At 39.8% G+C, this 23,604-nt stretch overlaps 1 protein-coding gene across 1 annotated transcript; it reads left to right on the top strand.

Annotated features, from left to right (window-relative positions):
• Positions 1–4,576: 4,576 nt before the first annotated feature.
• On the top strand, positions 4,577–23,600 carry LOC103711937. Its single transcript, XM_008798261.4, has 4 exons — positions 4,577–4,914; positions 10,599–10,693; positions 14,602–14,876; positions 22,300–23,600. Exons 1-4 carry the CDS (start codon positions 4,885–4,887, stop codon positions 23,115–23,117), a joined length of 1,218 nt encoding a protein of 405 aa, XP_008796483.2. The 5' UTR covers positions 4,577–4,884; the 3' UTR covers positions 23,118–23,600.
• The last annotated feature ends 4 nt before the right edge of the window (positions 23,601–23,604 follow it).

Raw genomic sequence — 23,604 nt, 5'->3', positions numbered from 1 at the left:
AAAGAGATACACGATATCAGGCTAGTTGAGCTTTCGGGCCTGATCAAATTAGTTTTTGGTCTAATTAAGGACTTAGCCTATTCAGTCCGATTTGACCAATATAAGAAAAGAGAGATTTGGCCTGGGTTTACTCGGAACTTTGGGTTTCATCTGTTGATGACTCGGATCAATTAATGTATATGGTCCACAAGTCAAGTAGAGAGAGAAAAAGAGGGTTTTTCTTTTTTTTAATAATTACAATGAGGGGAAAATGGGAAGAAAAATAGAAAAAATAAGATGAAGAAGAATGGAGACGAGGAAGAGAGGGAAGAGGAGGAAAAGAGGTTGGGGGGTGGGTGATGGCAGTCCAGTCACAGTGATGAGGGATCACTAACCAGCCAACAGTAGCCGACGACAATTGGTGAAAGTATTTGAACATGTCGATTAGTAAGCAACCAAGGCACTGTGTTGGATCAGAAATTAAGGCTCAACTTAGGGAATATTGAAGGAAGAAGAGGAAAGGAGCTCACCGGAGTGTGGCCCGGGTGGTGGATCTTGCCGAGGATATCCGGTCTGGCGGGCTAGCGGCGATGATGCTCGAAACAGGGAGGAGGAGAAAAATAGGGCAGCCAGGAAAACTAGAGAGAGGAGGAAGAAATTTTGACGGTGGCACTTGGCCGAGGTGGCACACCAGTCACTGGAGAAGAAGGAGGAGAGGAGAGAGCTTCATGGTGGATCAAGCAGAGGGGGAATGGGATTTTTATGGAAGATTTTAGGGGAAGAAGATGAGTTTGGCTTAACAGCGAATCCGACCGGTTGTTCGTCGGTTGCAGTGGCCCTCAACAGCTGCTGGCTGTTTACACCGGCCCGACAAGTCCCCACCAGCCACGGCTGGGGGCAGTCTTATCCCATGCCCGGGGATCGGACAGAGGAGGAAAGCATCCTCTTCTGTTTCGATCCCAAATGTAGTTATGTAGGAAACTTCCTATTAAATATAGTTATGCCTAAGGCAGTTTCCTCGATGGAAGAAAACTAACGAGGTTTTGGTTACCTAATAAGGGTCTCTAGCCTAGGCTATAAATAAGCATGTGATATCCATCGGTTTTATGGCTTTTATGGGGGCATAGATTAGAAAACTCCATCTTCTTCGAGTCTCTTGTGGATTAGAAGACTCCTTCTTCAAGTCTCTTGTGGATTAGAATCCTCCTTCTTTTTCAAGTCTCTTATGGATTAGAATACTCCTTCTTTCTCAAGTCTCTTGTAGATAGACTCTAATTAAATACTTGAACAATTATGGCTGGAGATATGTCTCACCAATATTATTGTTGCATAATATTATTTTGGTTAAGATAGTTTCTCACATGCTCACCTAGAGTGAAACCGTGTTTTGTGCTGAACAAAATCTTTAGAGCTGGAATGGATGTAGAACCAAAGTTGCACCCATTCTGATACAAATCAGCTCAGACAGACATCTCCTGAAGAAATGGATACCCGAGGTATGGCAGGGTTAGTCTCCAAAAATGTGTTCATGTTCATGGATGAAGAACCAAACTTTATCTATTTCAGAATTCCATCATAAAAAACAAAAAGTCAAACACAATGAATAACCAATCAGAAATCATCATAAAAAATTATCATATATAAATTTAGAATTAAAAGTTTTAAAGAGGATGGAGTGGGCACTGTTTATGGAAAGAAACAAGAAAACTAAACTCCGATCTTATCATTTGGTCCCATGCATAAGAAGAAAACAAACCAACAAAAAAAAGAGAGATTCAATAACTCCAACTGGAGGAATTCGAGTGGATCATAGCTCTGGTTGAGGATGAAGCTTCCCATGATCGAGAGGGCGACATTATCATCATGGCGACACCGGCGGCAACGACGGCACTGGAGCCGAGGCCACCACCGAGGGGGAGGCCCTTCTTGAGGTGGAGGAAGAGACTGACGAAATGGATGCCGATCGAGGGTGTGCATGGTTGCGATGCCGACAATGCTATCGCAGTTCCAGAGGGGTTTGCAGTTGAGCTCGGCAAGATGGCAGAGGCCCGGGTGAGAGCCTCGGTCTCGGACATCTTGAGGGAGAAAAGCTAGGAGCCCAAGTCGTCGATGCCGAGTGAATAATTGGATACAGCAACCAAAAATCTTTGGGACCAAAAGCGGTTAGCAGTGACCATCAAAGGGTCGGTAAGTGAGGATTGGTTTGGCTAAGCTATCGTGCTTTGATCTGTAGCGGTAGGGCGCTATAGATGAAGAAAAGAGACTTTAGGAAAGAGAAGATGCAGGAAATACAATTTTGAGTGCTGTCAGCTGGCACTCCTGTAGGCTCATCTTGCATACAAATTGAGTGAGTGCCGATAGCTCGATCTGTGTTAGGTCCAGCCTCTTTGAGAGCCTCTTCAGCCGCATCATGGTAGTAGAAAGAGAACAGAGAGCCAGTTCTGATGGTAAACGGAAAGAGAGGGGAGCGAATGGGGTTAAAAGGGGAAGGAGAGGCCATCCCTTCGAGATATATGGACGATGGTGAGAGATAGAGTGGCCTTTTAGGCTAGGCATATGTTCAAAGAGGCCAACGGAGCCGTAGACTAGGTGGCTTCTTGTGTTACCTACCACTCTAGAGGCACCTTGTAGGTTGGAGAGAAATAGTTGCCAAGGGCACTCCATGATTTGTTATTTTCTAATCTTATTGATTTATCCCGTTTTAGTATTAAAAAAAAGTCATCTAAAATGCCTTTGAAGTTCACAATAATTATAGAACTAGCAACGAACTTTATTTCGAAATAAGTCAGCATGTTGATATATTTACTGCACCAACCATGCACATAACTGGCTACAACCGGTTGCTGGTGGATAAATCAAATCCAACCATGTTAAATCGAACTGAGCTGAGGTAAAATGATGCAAAAGATCTTTAGAGTACTGTAGCAAAGCCTACCATTATTTCATATACTCAAATTGTTTTTTCTTCACATAAACAAGGGAAATGTTGTCCAATCAACAAAAAAAAGTAATCTTTAATCTTCTGATTTCAATTGGTCCGATCAAACAACATTTAAGGCTAAATGCAGGAGCCAATTTGGAGCCAAGCAAAATTTAGTCTTATTTTATTTATTCCGTTGAGTATAATGAATTACAAAATATTAGGAATAATTTGTTCCGGCAAGTACTATGTTGGGGGGGGGGGGGGGGGGGGGGGTGCACCCGAATTTAGTCTCACATCGGCTAGTAGCGGAAAGGTTCTCTGCCTTAAATAGGGGGTGGAAATCCTTTCCTCTCGAGGGCCCTTTTGTGGGATAAAACCGTGAGGGCACCAGTCTTCCCCCGTCTGCGCTGGACGCGCGGGCCGGAGCGCCCAAAGCGAACAATACCTCGGGAGGAACGCAGTCCTCTTTCTCTGCTAGCTTAATGTGGGCTAACTGTTGCGTGAGGCTCCGGCCAAAGCGTCCGTCCCCGCAACAGATTGGCGCTAGAGGAAGGGCCGCGCCCCTTGCCGCAGACTACCCCCTAGGACTGGGAGGCGCCACAGGAACCTTCCCGCTAGGGGGGCTATGTTGTGGGGGGGGTGCACCCGAATTTAGTCCCACATCGGCTAGTAGCGGAAAGGTTCTGTGCCTTAAATGGAGGGTGGAAATCCTTTCCTCTCGAGGGCCCTTTTGTGGGACAAAACCGTGAGGGCACCAGTCTCCCCCCGTCTGCGCTGGACGCGCGGGCCGGAGCGCCCAAAGCGGACAATACCTCGGGAGGAACGCAGTCCTCTTTCTCTGCTAGCTTAATGTGGGCTAACTGTTGCATGAGGCTCCGGCCAAAGCGTCCGTCCCCGCAACAACTATCAATTAAATTTTCTATCAATTAAGAACAAGAAAAATGGCTTGCTTCCAGTGAAGGCAGACCTCCCATGATGTAATCAAGTTATAACAGAACAACTTAGAACTCTCCATTGGTAAACCTCTATAGGTACATAATACTCATGTCTAAACCAACAATCCACCCAAGCACGTTTTAAATAAATATCATATCAAACCCAATCAACTATATCGACTTCACTACAGATGCAACAAAGTCATGAACTCAACACAAATGTTTAATTTTTTGAAAAAGAGAAATGAAAAAGTAGTTTTTCAATAGAAAAAGTAGATTTCAACAAGAAAGAAAAATTAATATGGGACATGAAAAAAATATAATTTCCACCTACTAAGAATTAAGATAATTTTTTTTCCAAAAATACTCTTAAACTTAAAGATAGAATGGAATAAGAACTTTCTTTTTATTAAAGATATGACAAATATTTTACATAACTTTTTTTTTCTAAAGCGGTTGGATCATACCGGACGAGTACGGATGCACCCAATAAAATCAAAAAACAAAATACCTCGGAATGCCAGGAGCAACTCTCTATATCCAACCCACATGGTACTATTGGAGTGACTAGCTAAATATAACTTTTTCAGAAAATTAAATATTCAACTAAATAAAAGCTATTTTTGAATATTTTTTTTTTTTGTCAATCAAAAATATAAAAATTACTCTCTTTTTTTGTGTTATATACTTAGACATAGGCTTTGATTTTTTTTTTTCTTGGAGAATAGGGAAGGTTGAAGTTATAACAACGGTAGAGGGATTTGCGGCATTTGCCATCAGGTCAGGTTTTCTGGCGGAGCTCCTCGTCTCAGGGATCCGGTCCATTTTGTCTTAGCACGTGCTTTGCACCTGCCGGATACTAGCTGAGACGAGAGGTTTCCGTCTTGGGAGGACCTGCGATCGCCGAGGAAGGCATCCCAGCCGCCGGGGCACACGCCGTCTTCCGTGTGGCAGCTATTTATCCCGGGTCGTAAAGAGGTGGCTGATTTCGTCTCTCAAGAACACCACGATCATCCTTAGCATCATCAGATCTTCTGAATCTATTCCATGGCTTTCCTCTTCCAGAAATTTCAGGAGGTGACTACCCATTCTCTCTAAGTTCGTTTTGATCTCTTCGATTCCTCAGGGTTTTACAAGGGCTTTAGTTCTGGTTTTGGTCCTATACGTTTATGTGTTTTCCCCCCCTCTTTTTGTAAGCTTTTGTGTTGCCAAAGCATAATATGTGAAGTAATCCGGCGATGGTTTTCTTTTCTTTTTCTTGCCCCCTTTCCTCCCCGTTCTTGTTTTCGCTTGTTAATTTCCATTGTGTTCTTGGTAGCGGATGTGCAATTTAGAATGACTATTTGAGGCAATAATTTGTATGCTGCAGTCTTAAGTTCATTTTGAGTGCCATGTTAATTTTGAGGCATTGCTTGCAATGGTAAAGTATTTGGATTCTGTAGTTAATCATGCGATTTTTTCTTGCTTCTGAGAGTGCAATAAAGTCGGGTAACTGTTGAAGAAAATAGCACAATCACTTGTTTGTTTCTAATGATCTGTGTAGCCAACCTCCAAGAATAGATAAGCCATAACATTTGGATTGTTTTGCAAACTCAACATGCTTGTCATGACATATATAAGAAGGCAGACAATGACATATGCCATTCTATGCACACCTTGTGAGTACAAAATGCAAAAGCCAACCGGCTGTTTCTCGCTCTCATGACGAAGCAAAAGAGATATCACCAGTCAAATAACATCACAACAATACTCTCAACCAATGAAAGAAGTGTTAAGTAATGGGACTTAAGCAAAGGCAAAGCTTCACCTTATGAATAGCTGAAAGAATACAATCAATTTGTGTCAATCTGCCAGATATGAAGGCACTAATAGCATACCTCAGGAGAGTACTTTTTCTTCTTCTTTTCCATTGCAACTTCAGCATCGATAGGTTTGTTACCATAGCCACCATACTCAAACTATATAACAAAACAATGTCTTATAAAAGTAAAACAGTACCTTCAGAAATAAAATACCACAATGCAGTGGCAAAAATCACCACTGTACGTTGAAGCTCTCTTTAGGCCATCCTTTCCGATGCTTTTCAATTATCAGCGAAAGATCTTCTCTAAGACCCTGCAGTTAAAAATATTTCAATATTTCTAAAAGCACAACAAATTTACCAATTCTACAAAAAAGCTCTATTGAGATACCTTTCGTATAAGTGGGTGATAGTTCTCCTCCATAAAGTGCAGAACAGAACATACATATTGAAACTAACCTTAAAAAGTTCTAGAAGCTGAAATTCAAAAGTTGTTACGATCTAATTTATAAAAGCAAATAGTTATCTCCAGCACCTATTTGATTTTATCAACAGTGTTGAGGACGTTTCTTTTTAGCATCAAGATTTATCAGTAAAGCTTCTGGGTCACAAAACCTCTGTAGCAGAACAGGAATTGTTTATTTATGATAAAATAATAGAAAACACATAATGATTTGAAACATTATAGTAATGTCAAGAATTACCTGTACGTACCTAATCACATCCAATCAGTTGTTTTGCAAACTCAACATACATGTCATGATCTTCCAACAGCTTTACTTTTGATCTTCCACTGCATAGTTATAGAATATTAGAGCATATTTTCTCCATCATCAGAAATCAGAAAGGCATGTAACTTACTTCTATACAGGATAAGGCATCAGCCTTGTTTATCAATGTATAGCCATCCATTATTGTATGTGCTAAGCGCCATACTTTTTATCTCTACGTTTCAATCCTAGTATGACATAAATGCATAGCATATCTGGAGGGTCATTTTCTTCACTTTTTTTTTTAGGTACTTTGCTCCATTTTCACTATATAATTATTGACCAAAAAAGACGAAAAAGATTGGCAATAAAATCCACTGCTAGTGGTAGATCCATTACCACCAAACTGTGATGTGTAGTCAAAACAAGATTTTCCGTACTGATCGGTACCAACTTTTTCCTCTAGAATGCCCATGGACGGTAGCAAATGCACTCTTATCATATGCCATCTAATTCCTAATATCAAACCTAGGCTTACAATAAACTGCCACACATTCTATATCTCGAATAATTATTCACCATTTAGTCTCCCAACATCTCAACTCCATTATCCGTATTATCCTTTCCCATATTTATAAGCTTGCAAGCATCAACATACACTGTCAATATTTCTCCTTCGTGTTTGGTATTATGAAGTTTGTAATACCAACTGTCCCTTCCACCATCATAACAACTACTTCACCACAACTTCTTGTTAAAGTAGCAGTATTTCAAGAAAAAATTCTACCCATTTTCCACCCTCTCTCCATTGCTCAAATGGGTTTAAAAATTCTTCAAGACTCCAAATTAATTCTTTGATTCCAGTTATAGCAAATTTACACCATTAGTGCTACGTAGATCAAAAAAATACATTGAACTACAGAAATATACAAAACATTTTAGTTGAAAGAAACATGTTCATGCTTTTCTACTTCGTTCAGAACCATAATTCTAGAGCAAGAAACTACATTACCTTGCAAAGTAATAGGACATTAGCTAACTTAAAATTTTAAAAACAAAAAACCAAGTTTTCTAGAGATAAGAGCAACTTTATTGGTTTGTTGCAAAAAGGGAGCAGATTTTCCCCAAAAAAGCAAACTTCAAGAATAAAATCCACAAAAGAACTAACATTTTAACCCAAACTCGCATTAAATAGCGTAAAAAATGATCAGAAAAGAGAATAACAGGGCTGATACCTTGAAAGCAAGGGATTCACCTTGAATGATCTCATAGAAGATGTAGCGCTTCTTTTCGACGGCCCCACCACTCTCTTTTGCCTCTTCTCCTGCCAACCCGCAGCCACCACCATCTTCTGCAATGCTGCCCTCCTCGACCCTCATGTCCTCCGCGCCCTCCTCCAGTCCCACGACTCCCTTGAGGCCGCCTTCTCTCCCATGCTGCCTTTGCCTACTCTTCGACGACCTCACCACCTTCCTTCTCCCCTCCACTGACACTGGCAACCCCCTTTGGCGATGAGGAAAGACATACTAGAGGGGGGAAAGGGGGGTGGTGGATCTTAAGGGAGGAAAAATCAGAGGGGCATGTGTGTGGAGGAATGGAGAGCAGTCAGAGGCAAATCTGTAGAGGAGGTGTGGGGATATGGAGGGTGTTGAGGAGTAGATGGCATGAGAAGGGTGGACAGGGGCATGGCAGAAGCATCCCGACTTCTTTTTCTCGGATGGAGTAGTCAACTCTGTGTTGGTGAGTGGGAGACGGCACGTAGCACATTCATGGGTGATGGGTGAGCTAAACTCCCAGCATAGTCATTGAGAAAAAAATCCGTAGGAGAGGTTGGTGTGCTGCTAACCAAGAAGAGGCCCAAAAAAAAGCCGCACGATGTATCCTTTGCTCGACATGTGGTGTGCTGAGAAAGCACGTGATGGCGTATGGAGGACAACATGTAGCGGGTGGCATGAGCCGAACTCCCGCTGCAGTCACCAGAAAACAAAGGGAAAAAACCTGCGGGAGAGGGCGCGCGTCCCTCTCCGCATCATTAACCAATAAGAGGCCAACCAAAAAAATAAAAAAAAAACATGCAGAATGCTTGACATGTGGCTCGCTGGGAGAGCACTAGGCTTTCTTTTAATGTGTAGTATAGATTGAAGAGACTTGCTCCAACTAGCATGTTTTAGTTTTTTGATGCCTATATATATGCATTATATATAAAATCACTAATGACATGGCAATAGAACTTTCTAATTGACCAAGGCTTCACATACCATGGGATAGGGCCATCTCGGTTGCTCCATGTACTGACACTCGAGATGGTGGATGTCTTATTCTATCCTGATCCATTTCTTGACTCGTCCCATCTCGACACTCGTGATGGTGCCTATTCTAGCACTCAAGGTGTTAGAGTGCCCCGCCATTCCACCTGTATTCAAAACCTTGTATTTTATCTTATGCTTTATTGTGCAAAGACATTCATTTTCCTTTTTCTTGATTTATGAAATAGTTTATGTTAGTAATTCAATATTGTGGTGTAGTGCTTTGTTCTAAAAATAAAATGGATGTTAGCAGCTTGTGTTTGAATGACAACTTGAGCAGTCAATATATAGCTACTGCAAGAACTTCTGAAGGAAAAGATAGTTTAGAAATATCATTTTTTGAGCATAGTTTTATGAATAAGATTTAGAACTTATTTGATAGCATAACGTGCTTGTAATTTGGCAAGATTTGGAGAAGATACTAAAATGTTGGAAACAGAAAATGCTTAGATAGTGGCAGTGTAAAGTTCAAAATTGAAAAAATGTAGATAAGGTTGCAAAATTTGTGCATATATTACTTGGATGAATATTCTGTAATTAATTGGAACATCTCCCTCTCTCTAATGTTCTAGGATTTCTTTGACTATGATAAAAACTTAAGCTAAATATTAGTTACTCTCTATGAAAAAAGAAAATTAAGGATCTTTTTCTGATAATATATATTAGAATCAGATGTATCAATTGATGAAAGATGCATGCTGAATTTAGTAGCCATTCAGCACTGTTTCTAAGATGCACACATCGAACTGAATTTTGATGGTAGTTTTTGAAACCATTAGCCATTTCGAAGAGTCAAAGCCATGACTTAACAATCTTGAGATTATGTTATGCTATGGATTGTACAGTGCATAGTTTTAAGTAAGTCTGAGATCACAATATAAGGCACCAAGGTTCGCCATACTGGTAGGCGAACCGGTCACCTACCGGACCGGTTTAAACCTGTACTGAACTAGAACATTCTTCCCTGCCGGAGCCAGGGAAGAAGAAGAGAACGAGATAGCGAGCGGGGGAGGGAGGGAGGGAGGAGAGGAGAGGCCACCCACGGAGGGCTGCGGAGGCCGGGGGGGGCGGGGGAGGCGCGGCGGAGGCCGCGGCCGCTTCCTCTATTTCTTTTGAAACAGGAGACGCGGCTGCGATGCTTTAATTTGAGGATTTTTAAGTGAAGTCGGTAAATCGGTTGCCGACTTCACTTAAAAATCTCCAAATTTTGCCGGTTGATTTGCTGACTTTACTTACAAGTCCCTAAATTTTTTTCACCACCGCCCCCCCCCCACACGGGCTCCGCTGCCCCTTCGCGGGCTCCACCGGCCCCCCGCGGCCCTCTGCGGGTGGCAGAGGCCTCTGCTCCCTTCCTCTCTTCCCCGCTCTCTCTCTCTCCTTCACTTCGTCTTTCCTGGCTCCTGCTGGGTTTGGCCCGTACCGGTTTCCACTGCTCCGGCATACCGGTTACAGGCCAGACCGGTCCGAACCGGCCGGTACGGGCCGGTTCGTCAGACCATGTAAGGCACTAAGGAAAATGGAATCTTCATTCTGAGAGATTTTCGTGGCTATAAACACTTGGGTGTTGTTTAAGAACTCATGTACCTCAAAGGCTTATTAACAAAAGTGGTGGGGGGATGTGTGCATCAAATGTTTGGGAAATTATGTTTAAGCATTGTAAGGATTTTCTGTTTTTCTACTTGCTTTTTATTGTTATAATCTGCAGTTAATTTTTAAATGTTCCCCCCTTAATTTATGCTGCTTTTGTATGGATTTAACTGTTGTGAAAGGTTTTGCTCCAATAAAGTTTCACCAGAATTAATTGAAAACTAATAGTACAATAATTCTTATTGGGTAGAACATGTGCTAGATTCATGAATATTGGTATGAGCTGCTCTATATATATGTCTTCAACTTGTGGATATATTCTTATTCATTTGCTTCTCTCTTTTAATCCAATTTCAGGCTGTTAAAACTCTTGCAAGAAGTCCCCTGTTTGCTCGAGATCCAAGACATCTTCAGTTTGAAGCTGATGTGAATCGTCTCTTTCTTTATACTAGGTCAGGTGCAGTCGTATTTTGGCTGAATTTGCTCTGTGCTAACTAGTAACTTTTCTTATCTTGCTATCATGTATTTTATATAGTTGTAAGGGGCTTAACCATAGCTAAGCTAGCTGACAAGGAGCTGAAATTGGAGGACTAGTCAGAAGGAATAAAAAAGGAAGGGTGTGCCAAAAAATCCGACAATTGCTTGTCTTAGTTATGTATCTATTTTGAGTGCACGTAGTGTGCCTTTGGTCAAATGTGACAATGTGCAAGAATTCCAGGATGCAGTTAATTCAAGGGACTGCATTTGCACGCTAGGCAAAATTCTTTCTAAAAAGACTTCTTGTTTTTGATCCCCCTCTATGATAACGAGCCTTTACCCAATTTTGCAGCTCTGCTTGTGAACCTGTCTTTGGCCACATTCTTTGTTAATGCAATTCTTCAAACCCTTTCTCATGACATTCATTTAGTTTTTCTTAGGTCTATCTCTCTCATAGTTCCACAAATCCAGGCATTATACTATAGCTTATCATGGCTATGCCAATCAAGGGCTGACATTTTGTATTGACTTTACAATATCCTGCTGAGTAGTAAGACAAATTGGCAGCAAATTTACGTGGCATCTTGCATAAGAACTTGTTGCAAATTGAGAGCATTCCTGACACAATCTTTTCTTGCAGCCTCACTTATCCGCATAGTTGGATGAAGTGGTGATTTCTTTCTATTTTGGTAACATCTTGTAGAAGAGAGTAAAATATACTTCTACCTAGGTATCATGGATACTTCAAATCACATGCCATGTCCGTGTTGTCTCCATATCGGATACATGTACACACCTGATACTTCTCAGATGTGTTCGATACTTGTGTTAAAAGTATTCTACTTTTTCAAGATTTTAAAAACACTGCATATACTTCTCAGATAAACTAGATATATGTGTTTGCGTGTATGTGTTTATATTTCTTAATGTATCCTAGCCATATTGTCTCCTACTTTTCAAGATTTGTCATATCGGCGTATCTTTATCTTGGCGTATCCGTATCATGTGTCCGTGCTTCAGGCTTCTAGATATGTTTATCTTAATGATTTGTAACTTTTGCTTGAGTCCATTATCAGTGTTTATCTCTCGATGAAGCAATTTTCATACTATTCATTCACATCTTTGAAGTCAATATGGACACTTTGGTTTGATTTATCCTTAGTTGAATACTATCCTCAATCATTTCTCCCAAGTAATTTCATCTTAGTTGGATCAATTTTTTCTTTGAAAATGTTGTTCTTTGCAAATGTTCATCTTCTATTAATCAATTTATCTATGTAAATCCCTGTTATGGTTTGGAAATTCTTTTTCTGCCTTGTGCAATCATTTTTAAATTTGCTTGGGTAAACAGTTTGATATTGTTCTGCTCTTTGATGATGGGCATGTTAGGCTAGGACTAACTTCATTTAGATTGCAAATTTATTTCATTTTTATTAATTGTGTTCTGGAAAGACCACCCTAGTGGTTGTCTGTGAACCTCCACATAAAATCACCCATTAGGATATGACATGCTGGCAGTTGCTCTGATACTCGATCATTGGATAACAACCAAGGGATATTCTTTATATGAGGCTTGAAAGATATTGAAAATTTAATTTTCAAGTCATTAATGTTTAACTAAAAGTATATGTAGCTTCTATTGCTGAAAAAAGTTATTAAAAATAATAGGGATAGCTAGAAGCATCCAATTAGTTTCTTTCCTAATGCATGCTGCTCTTGATAAAGATCTTGAGCCATACTGCTAGGAGTAATAGGTTTGTACCAACTAGGTTGATGGATTCTAACCGACAGGGATCTTGGATCTTGCAGTACATTGAGTTTTGCTGAGAGAGAAGCTTTCATAAACAATCTTCCAAGTCAGAATATGATCTTGCTGCGAGAAGGTGTATTGTGGTTCTCCCTAAAAGAAAAAAATAATATAAACCGCACACTCATGAAGCGTATATAGTTATTTTCATTAAACTTGACCATAAGACTCATTTAGTCTTTCTAACAACTCTTTTAATAGCCCTAAGACATGGGCTACCATGTATCATATACAATGAAGTTAAACTTGGTCCTCATAATTCTCAAGATATAGTCCACTAAAGTGGTGGCTTCAGTTTAATTCGAACAAAGATTAATTCTACCATAGATTCTGTGCATGGATCTTTCTAGAGCTTCTTTACCACATTACATGATTCTACATGATGAATCGAAATCCTGTTACAGTCAAAATTAATTTGAATTGCCCAATACTTACCGTCAAATTAGAAAAAGTGAGTTGCATTAGAATTCAATCAAGGTTTGCCATCTTCGTACTGGACCCTGTACTAGTACTATGCTGATGCAGTATTGGCATGCTCAGTACAGAGGTCAGTTCGGTATACCAAGGCTTAGTACACCCTCCATATGGAGACTTAGTATACCCTCCTTACTGAGTCTTGGTTTGGTATTGGTACGGTACAGTACATCCAGTATGGAGCAGTACACACTAGTCGCGAGCTATGATTCAAATAATTTATAGCATGAGAAACTATGAGGGTATGAGGGAAATTAAGGTTCTGAGAATGATTGAATTTTTAAGGGTTTGTCTAGTGCAAGAAAGAAAATTATCCGATATTCCAGCATGAGACATGTCTATTTCCCTACTTTTAATATGTCCACTATTTCTAAGAATTCAATATTCCAAATTAATTATCCATTTTAATTAGTTCTTAAGCTCTTATTCTTTCTTATTTAAAGGAGGAAAAACAAAAGACTATGGACTGATGTTTTGATCTATGAAAATTTGCTTCTTCTACAATAGTACTAATTTTATTCTTACCCATGCTAAGTGAGCTGCTTAATAGTTATCAAGAATCTCAGCAGGGATCCACTTCCTATTTTATTAGTTTGAATGTGATGAAAAAGATCAAACAAAGTCCTACATCTCCTACAACACAAAGTGACCCTTCTATTGAACATGTTCTTTAAATATGATCTTGTGGCCCGATTTCTTGAACTTTTTATAGGGTAATTATGCTACAATTTAATATATATTGAATGATGTGATGGATTCTATTCTTAGCTCCTCAATTTTCATGCAAGCTTACAGGACTGCGATTACGATTATGGAGCTTCACCCTCGTAACCATAGCTTGTTCTATAAAGGTGCATTTGGATATTTGTAGCTAGGGAATGCATATAGTTGGGGTTACACGCAGTTGTAGTTGCTGCATTTGCAACCACATTTCCAGTGTTTGATTTTGTGAGTTTGAAGTTGCAATAAAATTAAAATTTCATGTATATTTGCCTGTAATAGAGAATTGTAACTGTATTTGGTTGTACTATTAGTTATGTCTTTACCAACTGTTGTCCTTGTTGGAACTTAAACCCATGATAAAGGTGCTTCTAAAGTCTTTTCCAGTTGCAATAGTTTGTGCAGACAAATTTGGCCATAAGACAAAATATTGTAGAAGGACCTCTGCTGTAATTTGATTTATAGGATTTTGTTCCATATACAATAATCTAAAAATAGAGGCTGAGCCTTGGTGCAATGATAACCTTGATGAAATGATAACCTTGGTGCAAGGATAAGGTTGTTACATTGTGACCTGGATGTCATGAGTTCGAAACACGAAAATAGCCTCTCCATATGAGGGTAAGGCTGCGTACATCTGACTCTCCCCTGGTCTTGCAATGGCAGAAACCTTGTGCACCATGGTCGTCCATTTTTTACAGTAAACCAAAACTGAAATTGCCACCTCTTGCAACTGGGTTTCACTTAAACCCAGATGCAATTATCCAAATACACCCAAAATTATGTTTAATTTCATTTTATTTTTAAAATAGCTTGTTTTTTTGTTAAACAGTTGTTTTGTGTTATGTTAAATAGATTTTCATCCTTGGTCTTGAATTTCAGCTATAATCGTTTGGGAAAAAATGCTGATGAAAAGGATGTAAATGAGATTATTGACATGGCAAGCAAAGCCTCTGTTGCTGATCAGCAGAAACAAGTCCAAGAAAACATACATCTTCAAATTAAAAACATATGTAGGTCAATGGATGACATTCTTATCTGTGATCTCAAAAGCATCCCTGATTCGCCTAGTTCAGCTCCACAGCTCCAGAATGGCTCTCGATGGAGTGGACTGGGTTTTGCCACTGGTAGAGGAGTGGCATCTACCAAACAGTCTGGTAAGTAGTTGTGAGGACCTTATGCACTGAATATGCAATTTATTGGCTTGTTAATTTCATGTTAGCATCTCCGAAATTTTCTTTGTGGCGTACATTCCTAGTCAAATAGATGTGTTAAAAATTGCTAGACTCAGAAGGAAAAGAATCTGAATGTGAGCATTGAGATCTCTAGAAGTTTAATCAGTTTAAACAATGATGCACCTTTTTAGGGCTTATTATCCATATTACTTTGAACGTAAGGTACTAGTTTTACTTATTATTTGTTGCAATTTATGCAAGGTGAAAACAATAGGTTTGGGATGCCAAAGTAAATAAATAAAATCAAGCAAAAATAAGAGGAATGCAAGTAAGTATTTCGTTCGAGATTATCAACCTGTCATCAAATGCTATGTCATATTTGATCATCCTAACAGGATCCTTGAAAGTCTATTTTCACAATCTTATGAAATTCTATATTGTGTATGAGTGGATCCTACCTTCAGAATTTATAACAACTCTGGTGCATATGCTTGGTGGCTTCAACGTCTAACTTTTAGGGTTCGTTTGGTTGTGGTATGTTAGATCTTAGAATCTGATGATTCTTAAGAATTATTTATGTAGAAAAATAATTGTGGAGAAAATAAATTTTATCATATTTTGCTGGTGGAAAAATTATTTTAGGAAAATAATATTGAAAAAAGATTACTATGTTTGGTTGGAGTTACTCTTATATGGAAATATTTTCAAATTTTCAATAATGTCCTTAAATAAATAATTCAAGTAATAATATTTTTTTCTCAATTCATGTGTTGGCCATTTATGGACCACTTATATAAATCAAGGTCTGCCGTACCGGTACCGGTCGGCGTACCTGTGGCCGGCCGGACCGGTTTGGTACCGTACCGGCCGGTACCACGAGCCAAAAATCTGAATTTTTTTTTAAATGTTGTCTTTGTTGGATCTTAAATTAAGTGAAGATTGATGTTTTTTTATTGCTTTTTCCATGATTTTTGATGTTTTTATGTTTAAATTTAGGGTTGAAATTTGAAATATAGATGATGCATGTTATGTTTTCCTCCCATTCCAAATGATAAAATGATACACATAAAATATCTTCAAATTAAGATACAATCATTTACATACATTTAAAGCACTCTTGGATATATAAAATCGGGACGAGTGCCGATGGCTCTCGTAGATATCCGGATCATAAGTATAATCAGGAGGAGGCAAATCAACCCAATCAGAAGGAACGCGCGCCAGGTTATAAGAACTGTCGGATCTCTCGCTCACGCTCTGGCTCTGAGAGGTGTCCTCTGATTGTGTAGAGGCCCATCCAAATATGGCGGAAGCAAAATCCAATGCACCATATGCATATTCGTTAGGCTGAGGCTGTGGATAATAGAATCGGTATCCGTATGCTGTCGGATCTGCAGTCGTATCCTGTCTTCCTGAACGACCTCGAGGAGCCCGTCTTCTATATCCAATGATATCCTCATGAAATCTATCAGGTGGTCGACCGTGGTCCGTATCCTGTGTAGCACCCGTAAATGGGGACTCATCGGTGAAATAAAGACCACCCTCCGGCTGTGTCTCATGAGTACCATACTGTCCTCCGCTCCCTCCATGGCTAGAAGATCCATCACCACCAGAACTTTCATCGCTGCTAGTCCAAGTCTCTTCCTCGACACTCTCCATTGGGACCTTTTGTTTTTCTTTCCTGGCCCTCTCTGTCTGGCTATATCGCCCTTGTCTGCCGAGCATCTCTCGATCAGCTCTCTCGGAGGGTGTCTCGTACCAATCATGTGGTGACAGGCTTCCCTGTGCTTGCAGCTGATCAGCTCTGGGAGTGCGTGGAATATTGCGCTCAGCCCATTGCTCTGGATCAACCCTAGCTTCGGTGGCTATGAAGCTAGCTGGTCGTGGAGGCGATTCTGGCTCGTTAAGCTCGGGCTTCTGCTGCTGGCCTACAAGCCAGCTGAGTAGTGGATCATCATCATCAGCGGTGAAGGTCCCGTAAATCGGATATGTATACTTGAGCTCCACTTCCTCCTGGATGCACTTTAGCCTCAACCGCAAATTGTAATGCACATAAACAACGTCGTTGAGGCGCTTTTGCGTCAAACGGTTTCTTTGTTTGCTGTGGATAAGGGCGAAGGTGGACCAATTGCGCTCACAGCCACTAGAGGAGACTGTTTGGGAGAGGATCCGGATAGCTATCCGCTTTAGATTTCTCGCGGACCCGCCAAAATGCACCCACCATTCAGCTACAAAAATATTTATGAAAATTACATGTATGATAGTTCTATAATAGTAACTAAGTAACACCAGGTGAATATTTTCCTGATATGTCATGTACCTGGATTCATGTTGTGTTTGCTGACGACAGCCGCTCGGCCAAAACTATAGCTGCCCTCTCTAAATAATTTGCTCTGTGAAAAATAAGCATAAGAAAATCATTTTAATAATTGAAGATGCCGATATACTTACACATGCTGGTAATTACTAAATCATAATTACCTCTTCAAGACATAGGACCGCTTTTTCTGGATCATGCTCCATCTTGTAAATCACATTACGCGAAGCATCCAGAAGTGTTTCATCCATACCAATTCCATCTATGCTGTACTGAAACCGGAGGTTTAGGTAGTATGCTGCACATATACGAGACTATCTTAGCATAATTATATAATTATATCCATCACTATAATTGTTACTATAATTATATCTTAGCTTACCTGCTAGATGCAATTTCTTACCCATTTGCGCTCCCCACCGTTGCTCAATGATGTTGATGTACGACTGGCCATGTGCTGGATTTGCCTCCATAATCTGATCCTTTGCCTTGACCATCATGTGATACAAAAATTCCATCTGGGGGTAGATCTCGCTATCTACGGCCCGCAGCACTTCATATAATGGTTTGATAGCCTTGACTATTGTAGTAGCCCGCTGCCAGAATGGTTGTCTCGTCACCAAGTCTTCTATCTTGCTCCCTTCAGTGCCTGCATAAGAATATCTACTATCATACCACTCGGGACTCGTAAACATCTGACGTAGGGCTCCTCTCTTCTCGAGTATGCTATCAAGTGCGATGAAGTTGGTAGCAAACCGTGTGACTCCTGGTCTCAGAATCTCTCCTGCTGCATACTTTCTCATCAGTGAAAGGACCTAGTTATGGTTATAAATATACTTGGTAATGCGTTGGGCTGTCTCCACCGTTTGTTGCACCCTACGGATCTTTCCAATATCCATCAACATGAGATCGATACAATGTGCAGCACATGGGGTCCAGAAAATATATGGTCGCCGCTCCATCAAGACCTACCCGGCAGCCTTATATTGCGGCCCATTATTAGTGACGACCTGCATGACATTCTCCTCTCCTACCAGATCAATCACATCCTCCATAAGTTTCAGCATGTACGTGGTGTTGTGCACATAAGCCCAAGCATCAACCGACTTATGGAAGAAGATCTTCGCATCACAGTATGTCAGAAAGTTGATGATGCTCCGCCTGGTTGGACCGGTTCAACCATCGCACATGATGGTTAGTCCATATATGGGCCACTTGCTTTTGTAGGAGTCAATTCAATTCTCCAACTCCTCCTTATTGTTGTCAAGAAGCTCACCGTATATGTCCTTCGGGCTTGGAGGAACTACACCGGGACCGGCAGCTTGTATGGCGGCAATGGCAGACCTGTACTATGTATTGTCTGCCACATTCGCTGGGATGTGGCTGAAGTGAAATCAGGATCCAATAGCTCGCCACGTAGTTTTCTTCTTATCCTTCATCCACATTGTGTCTACCCTCTGCTGCCTTCAATCTCTGCTGGGGAGAGCATGCGGATCTACATCATGAATTGTCGCTCCTTGTGGAATGCCTTTAGATGACTTCTTTCGGCTACCAAAACTACCCAGCATAAATGCAATCCGGCCACGTTCTTTGCCAACGCCCTCCCTGACTGAAGTTGCCCTCAAGAACTCTGGATCTTGTCTAGTGCTCCCAGAACCGCCGCCCAACTCGTATGCAGAGGGCCCAAATCGAGCCCTATGTGTGGCCACCTCCTCTTGCTGCCACCGATCATCCAGGCTTGCATGCATGGCCGCCTGAATATCTGCCTCCTCCTCATCTAGATCCTCAACCTCCTCTGGCTCCCTAGAGTGATAGGAAAGTGGCTCTGCCGCTCGGCGATCGACCTCCACCCTCTTCTTGGAAGCCATCTCCTTCGCTTTTTTGATCTTAACGAGATTCTGCCTCATCAGCACACGAATCTCGCTAGGACAATTCGGGCACGTAGCAACCTCACCGGAATTTCCGGCTAAGTGTTGCTTCAATCTGGTTACCCCTCCTCCCTTGAAAACCTTGTCGCAAAAGTTGCATTGAAACCGGTGTCGTTGCCCCTCTCTTCCAAGTCTTCGCCCATAAGACCAGCCAATATCACGGTTTGTAGGGTTCATTTTTCTTGATGGCTCCATTTCTATCATAAATGTACAACTTATCAAAAAATTAAGCTAATAAAGTAAATTTTCGCATTATTTTATTTTTTAAGTAATTTATAAACTATTTTTTTAAGTTACTTATTAACAAAATTAATGAAATAACATAGGACAAAAAAACTGCACCTTAAATAGTCTCCGCTGGATTTTTTGGGCAGGACCTTCTTCTCAATTTGTGGGCTATCTTTAAAATCTTTCCGTCTTTGATTACTCTTCAGAGGCTCACTGAATTTGAGTTACTCTGGACAAGCTAATCTCTCTGAATGCTCTCGATTTGAGTTACTCTGGACAGAGCCTCTCGTTCGGTTTTTATAACCGAACGAGTGAGGAGGAAGGCGAGGTGCAGACAGGCCAATCTTTCCCGGGCTCGGCCATCAAGATTTATTTTGAAAAGGCTGAAGTAGAAGTGGCCGAGAGGCCACTTCTTTTGTGTTGTGAAAAGAAAGAAGTGGCCGACAGGTACAGCTTTTTTTTTTTTTCAAAGAAGTAGCCCGTGGCCACTTCTTTGGGAAACCACACGCGGCGCGTGGTTTCAGAAACCACGCGCCTCGCGGCGCTGTGGTTCATAAAAAAAAAATCATTCCGGCCTGTTCGCACCGGTACGAGGCAGGTACCAAGCGGTACCGGCCGGTACCGATCGGTACGGGCTTCGTACCGGTCGGTTCTGCTAAAAAAACCGGGAGATACCGGAAATAACATGGTTTCGGTACCGGTCTAGTTCCAGATCGGTACGTACCGGCCCGTACCAGCCGGTACGGCAGTCCTTGATATAAATGCTGTCAATATTGGCTATTTCGAATATTGAGATATATTTACATGAGTATATTTTTAAATTAATTATACATATATTAGAAAATATATTTTTTATTGTAAATAAATTTTTAGTATGTTTTGGTATATAAATAAATATATTAATTGTTAATAAATCCAATGTTAGATTTATTGATAATTAATAAAGATTTTTAATTATTTATTAATAATTAATATTTATTAATAAATATATTAATATATAAAATATATTATTTATAAAATATTAATCAATATATTAATATATTAATTTATTAATATAATTAATATAATATTAATATAATATAAGTTAGGGCATTTCATCAAGAAATGTTATTTTTAGATTATCTCAGTTTAGTAATCTAGCATGGAAAAACAAATACCACCCTCTGGTGGTATTTGTTTTACCTTCTCTCTTAGAAAAATAGGCATGGGATCCATCATTTATTTTTCCATCTCTTTTATCCACTTTTCATACCAAATATGGGAATTTGACATAGGATTTATTTTTCTATGCCAAATTACCTCCAACTAAACAAGCCCTTAATGGCTTTTGGTAGCAGAAAAATTCTCCTAGGGTGCTATGACTGCTTTAGAATCTCTTTGAAAAGTAGCTCTAGAACCTCCTTCCTAGGTACTTAGTATCTAAATGCTTTTGAGAGATTCAACCTCGCCATTGGGTGGAGTGCAGGTTTTAACATACCTGAGTCCAACCTGAAGACTGGATGGACCTTATAACCCACACTTGGACCTGACCCAACCTAACACGGTAACACCCTTTTCATTTTTTTAATAAAAAGTGATTTGTTAATCTAGAACTTTTATTTGCTTCAATTTCTTGTATTGTGGTTTTGTAATGATGGATAGATCTACGCTTTTCCTTAGTATGTTTTTAAGGTGATGGGTTCAAACTAAAGGGATCATTTTTGATACTTTGATCTCAGTGTTTGCTAGCATTGTCTTTGAAACAAAGGGAAAATGGTTTCAAATTGTGTTCGATTAATTAGATTGGGCTTATTTTCTTGAAAAGGGCTTGTCAATGTGGCACTCGATTAAGATGATGATCTATACAAATTTTCTAACATTTGTCTCTTCAAGTGTAGTGTACTTGGATTTTTCTTTTGTTCATTTTGTCTGGGTTTATATTCTTGTTGATATTGTTGTGTTAAACTTGTTCAGTTGTTCGACTTTCAAGAACTTCATTAGGGTTCATATTCTTGCTTGAACAAGTGATGATGAAGATTTTAATAATGAGAGAAATATACTCGATTTTCTATTGTTTCAGGTTGGGCCTTCAATCTACCATGTTGAATTTTTTATTGTGCTCAACTTGCCATCAAATTAGAGCCTCTTATTCTTGTTTCCAGCTGATTTTTGCCATCCGATTGCGCAAAAAGATAAATAAAATGTATTGTATATCAATTTTGTAAATACTGTTTTGGTTTGTATAAACAAAGTTGACACATCTCGATCAGTTGATGCTTAAGAAATGTTCTTTACACTTTAGCTCATGAATGCAAGATTTTACTATTAGAACCTTTTATGTCATTTGTATTATTCAAACAAATTGCAATTAAACGTTTGCTTTGTATTGTTTAATACTTTAATGATGTTGATTACGATAAATTGTTTGGAGTTTTAATTTGAATAGCATATAAAGTGATTTGCTTTGTTTGATGTTTGGGCTAAACTTAACCTGGTAGGATTCTAGTTGAACTCTTGTTTATGCTTCGAGAGAATAAGCATGAGTGATGCCCTACTGCCAGATTGCATGGTGGGTGATCCAAGGTGATGATTTACACGGTTCATCATGTCACTTGGGTGCATGTTTTGGTTCTGTTTGTATAGATGCATATGGTAATCATGACGATGTTCTAGAAATGAACTGTCAGATTAAAACCATTCTTACTCAATTTGTATCATGATTCCTCTATAATCTAAGCAGTCTTCAAGCTGAATGAAATTTGTCTTCTCTTGCAACAACATTGTTAACTGAATTAGAAATTAAATGCATAGTTAGATTGTATGAATTAATCTTATAGTCTAGTCAAACAAAAAGTACATTTTTTATTCTTGGTTAGATTCTTTTCCATTTATCCACGGTGGAGAAATTGTAAACACGTCATAGCTTCATAAACTAACTTCCAGTGTTTTGCAGCACAGGTTGTGCCCGAAACACGACCGCTCACCCGCCTGGAATTATCACAACGTCTGAAGGATCACATTGGTTACACTCTTGAAGTCAAACCATCTCAAATTCATCATGAGGAAGCTGGCCAAGGTTTATTCATAACTGGAGAGGCTGATGTTGGAGCTGTCATAGCCTTCTACCCTGGGGTAATATATTCACCAGCTTATTATCAGAATATTCCTGGGTACCCGAGAATTGATGCTTCCAACTCCTACTTAATTACAAGGTATGATGGGATTGTTATAAACGCACAGCCGTGGGGTATAGGTGGTGAAACTCGACAAGTATGGGATGGCTTTTACCAGCCAGGATTCAGGCCAAATCCATCCAAAGACATTGAGGAGCGCTCTGACCGTTTCTGGAGAATGCTTAGCAAGCCATTAGAAAGCAATTACAAAGGAAATTATGAAGTAGTTGAGCGTCGGAACCCTCTTGCCTTTGGCCATTTTGCCAACCATCCACCAGAAGGAACAATTCCAAATGTCATGCTCTGCCCATATGATTTCCCAATAACCGAGAAGGAGATGAGACCCTATATTCCTAACCTTGTGTTTGGAAGTGAAGAGAATGTTACAATGAAGAGATTTGGAACCTTTTGGTTTAGATCTCGTGGTTCTGGTGATTGCAAGGGTGATATAGCTGTCTTAAAGACAATTGTGCTGGTGACAACAAGGGATTTAAGTGATGAAGAACTGTTTTTGAACTACAGGCTGAGCAATCAAAAGAGACGGCCAGTTTGGTATACTCCAGTTGATGAAGAAGAAGATCGGCGAAGATGGAGCTAAGTTTAGGATATTTATTTTTTGGATCTGGTATGTTGCTCTACAGTACGCTGTGTATGGTTTATCTTATTGCTTGTTTTAATTGTAGGGAGTTCCATAGAAAGGTGGGTAAGAACCTAACTGGCCCATTTTTTTCTAACCAATCATCTCAAATGAAAGAACCAATCACAGAATTTTCCTGCGGCGTCATGACACAGCCTGAGGTTTTTTAATATTTGAAATGAGAAATAAGCAAGCAAGACAGCCATCCAGGGTAGTGGTCACAGTTTTCCCTGGCTGAATTCTGAGTTGCTAGTTTTTTCAAAATATTTATGTGTGACCAAGTAATACAGATAGTGGCAAAAATATTATAGTGAAAACTTGTGGTAGCAACTTTGTAATGACTATTGTACACCCATGTTGCAATTGCTTTTAATGAACTCTACTTGTAAGAGCTTAATGACATTTTCATGATATAATGAGGCAATCATAGGTAGTTAATTACAATTTG

The sequence above is a fragment of the Phoenix dactylifera genome, unplaced genomic scaffold, assembly GCF_009389715.1.
Source record: "Phoenix dactylifera cultivar Barhee BC4 unplaced genomic scaffold, palm_55x_up_171113_PBpolish2nd_filt_p 000764F, whole genome shotgun sequence".
Lineage (NCBI taxonomy): Eukaryota > Viridiplantae > Streptophyta > Magnoliopsida > Arecales > Arecaceae > Phoenix > Phoenix dactylifera.
Note: the sequence above shows the minus strand (reverse complement) of the source record. Positions and strands in the feature narration are given on the sequence as shown.

What these genes read in the sequence shown, in the direction of transcription:
- LOC103711937 (XM_008798261.4), top strand. Translation starts at nt 4,885, where the DNA reads ATGGCTTTCCTCTTCCAGAAATTTCAGGAG. An exon ending in TCTTCCAGAAATTTCAGGAG is followed by an intron (nt 4,915 to 10,598) that starts GTGACTACCCAT and finishes ATCCAATTTCAG; the next exon opens with GCTGTTAAAACTCTTGCAAG. An exon ending in CGTCTCTTTCTTTATACTAG is followed by an intron (nt 10,694 to 14,601) that starts GTCAGGTGCAGT and finishes CTTGAATTTCAG; the next exon opens with CTATAATCGTTTGGGAAAAA.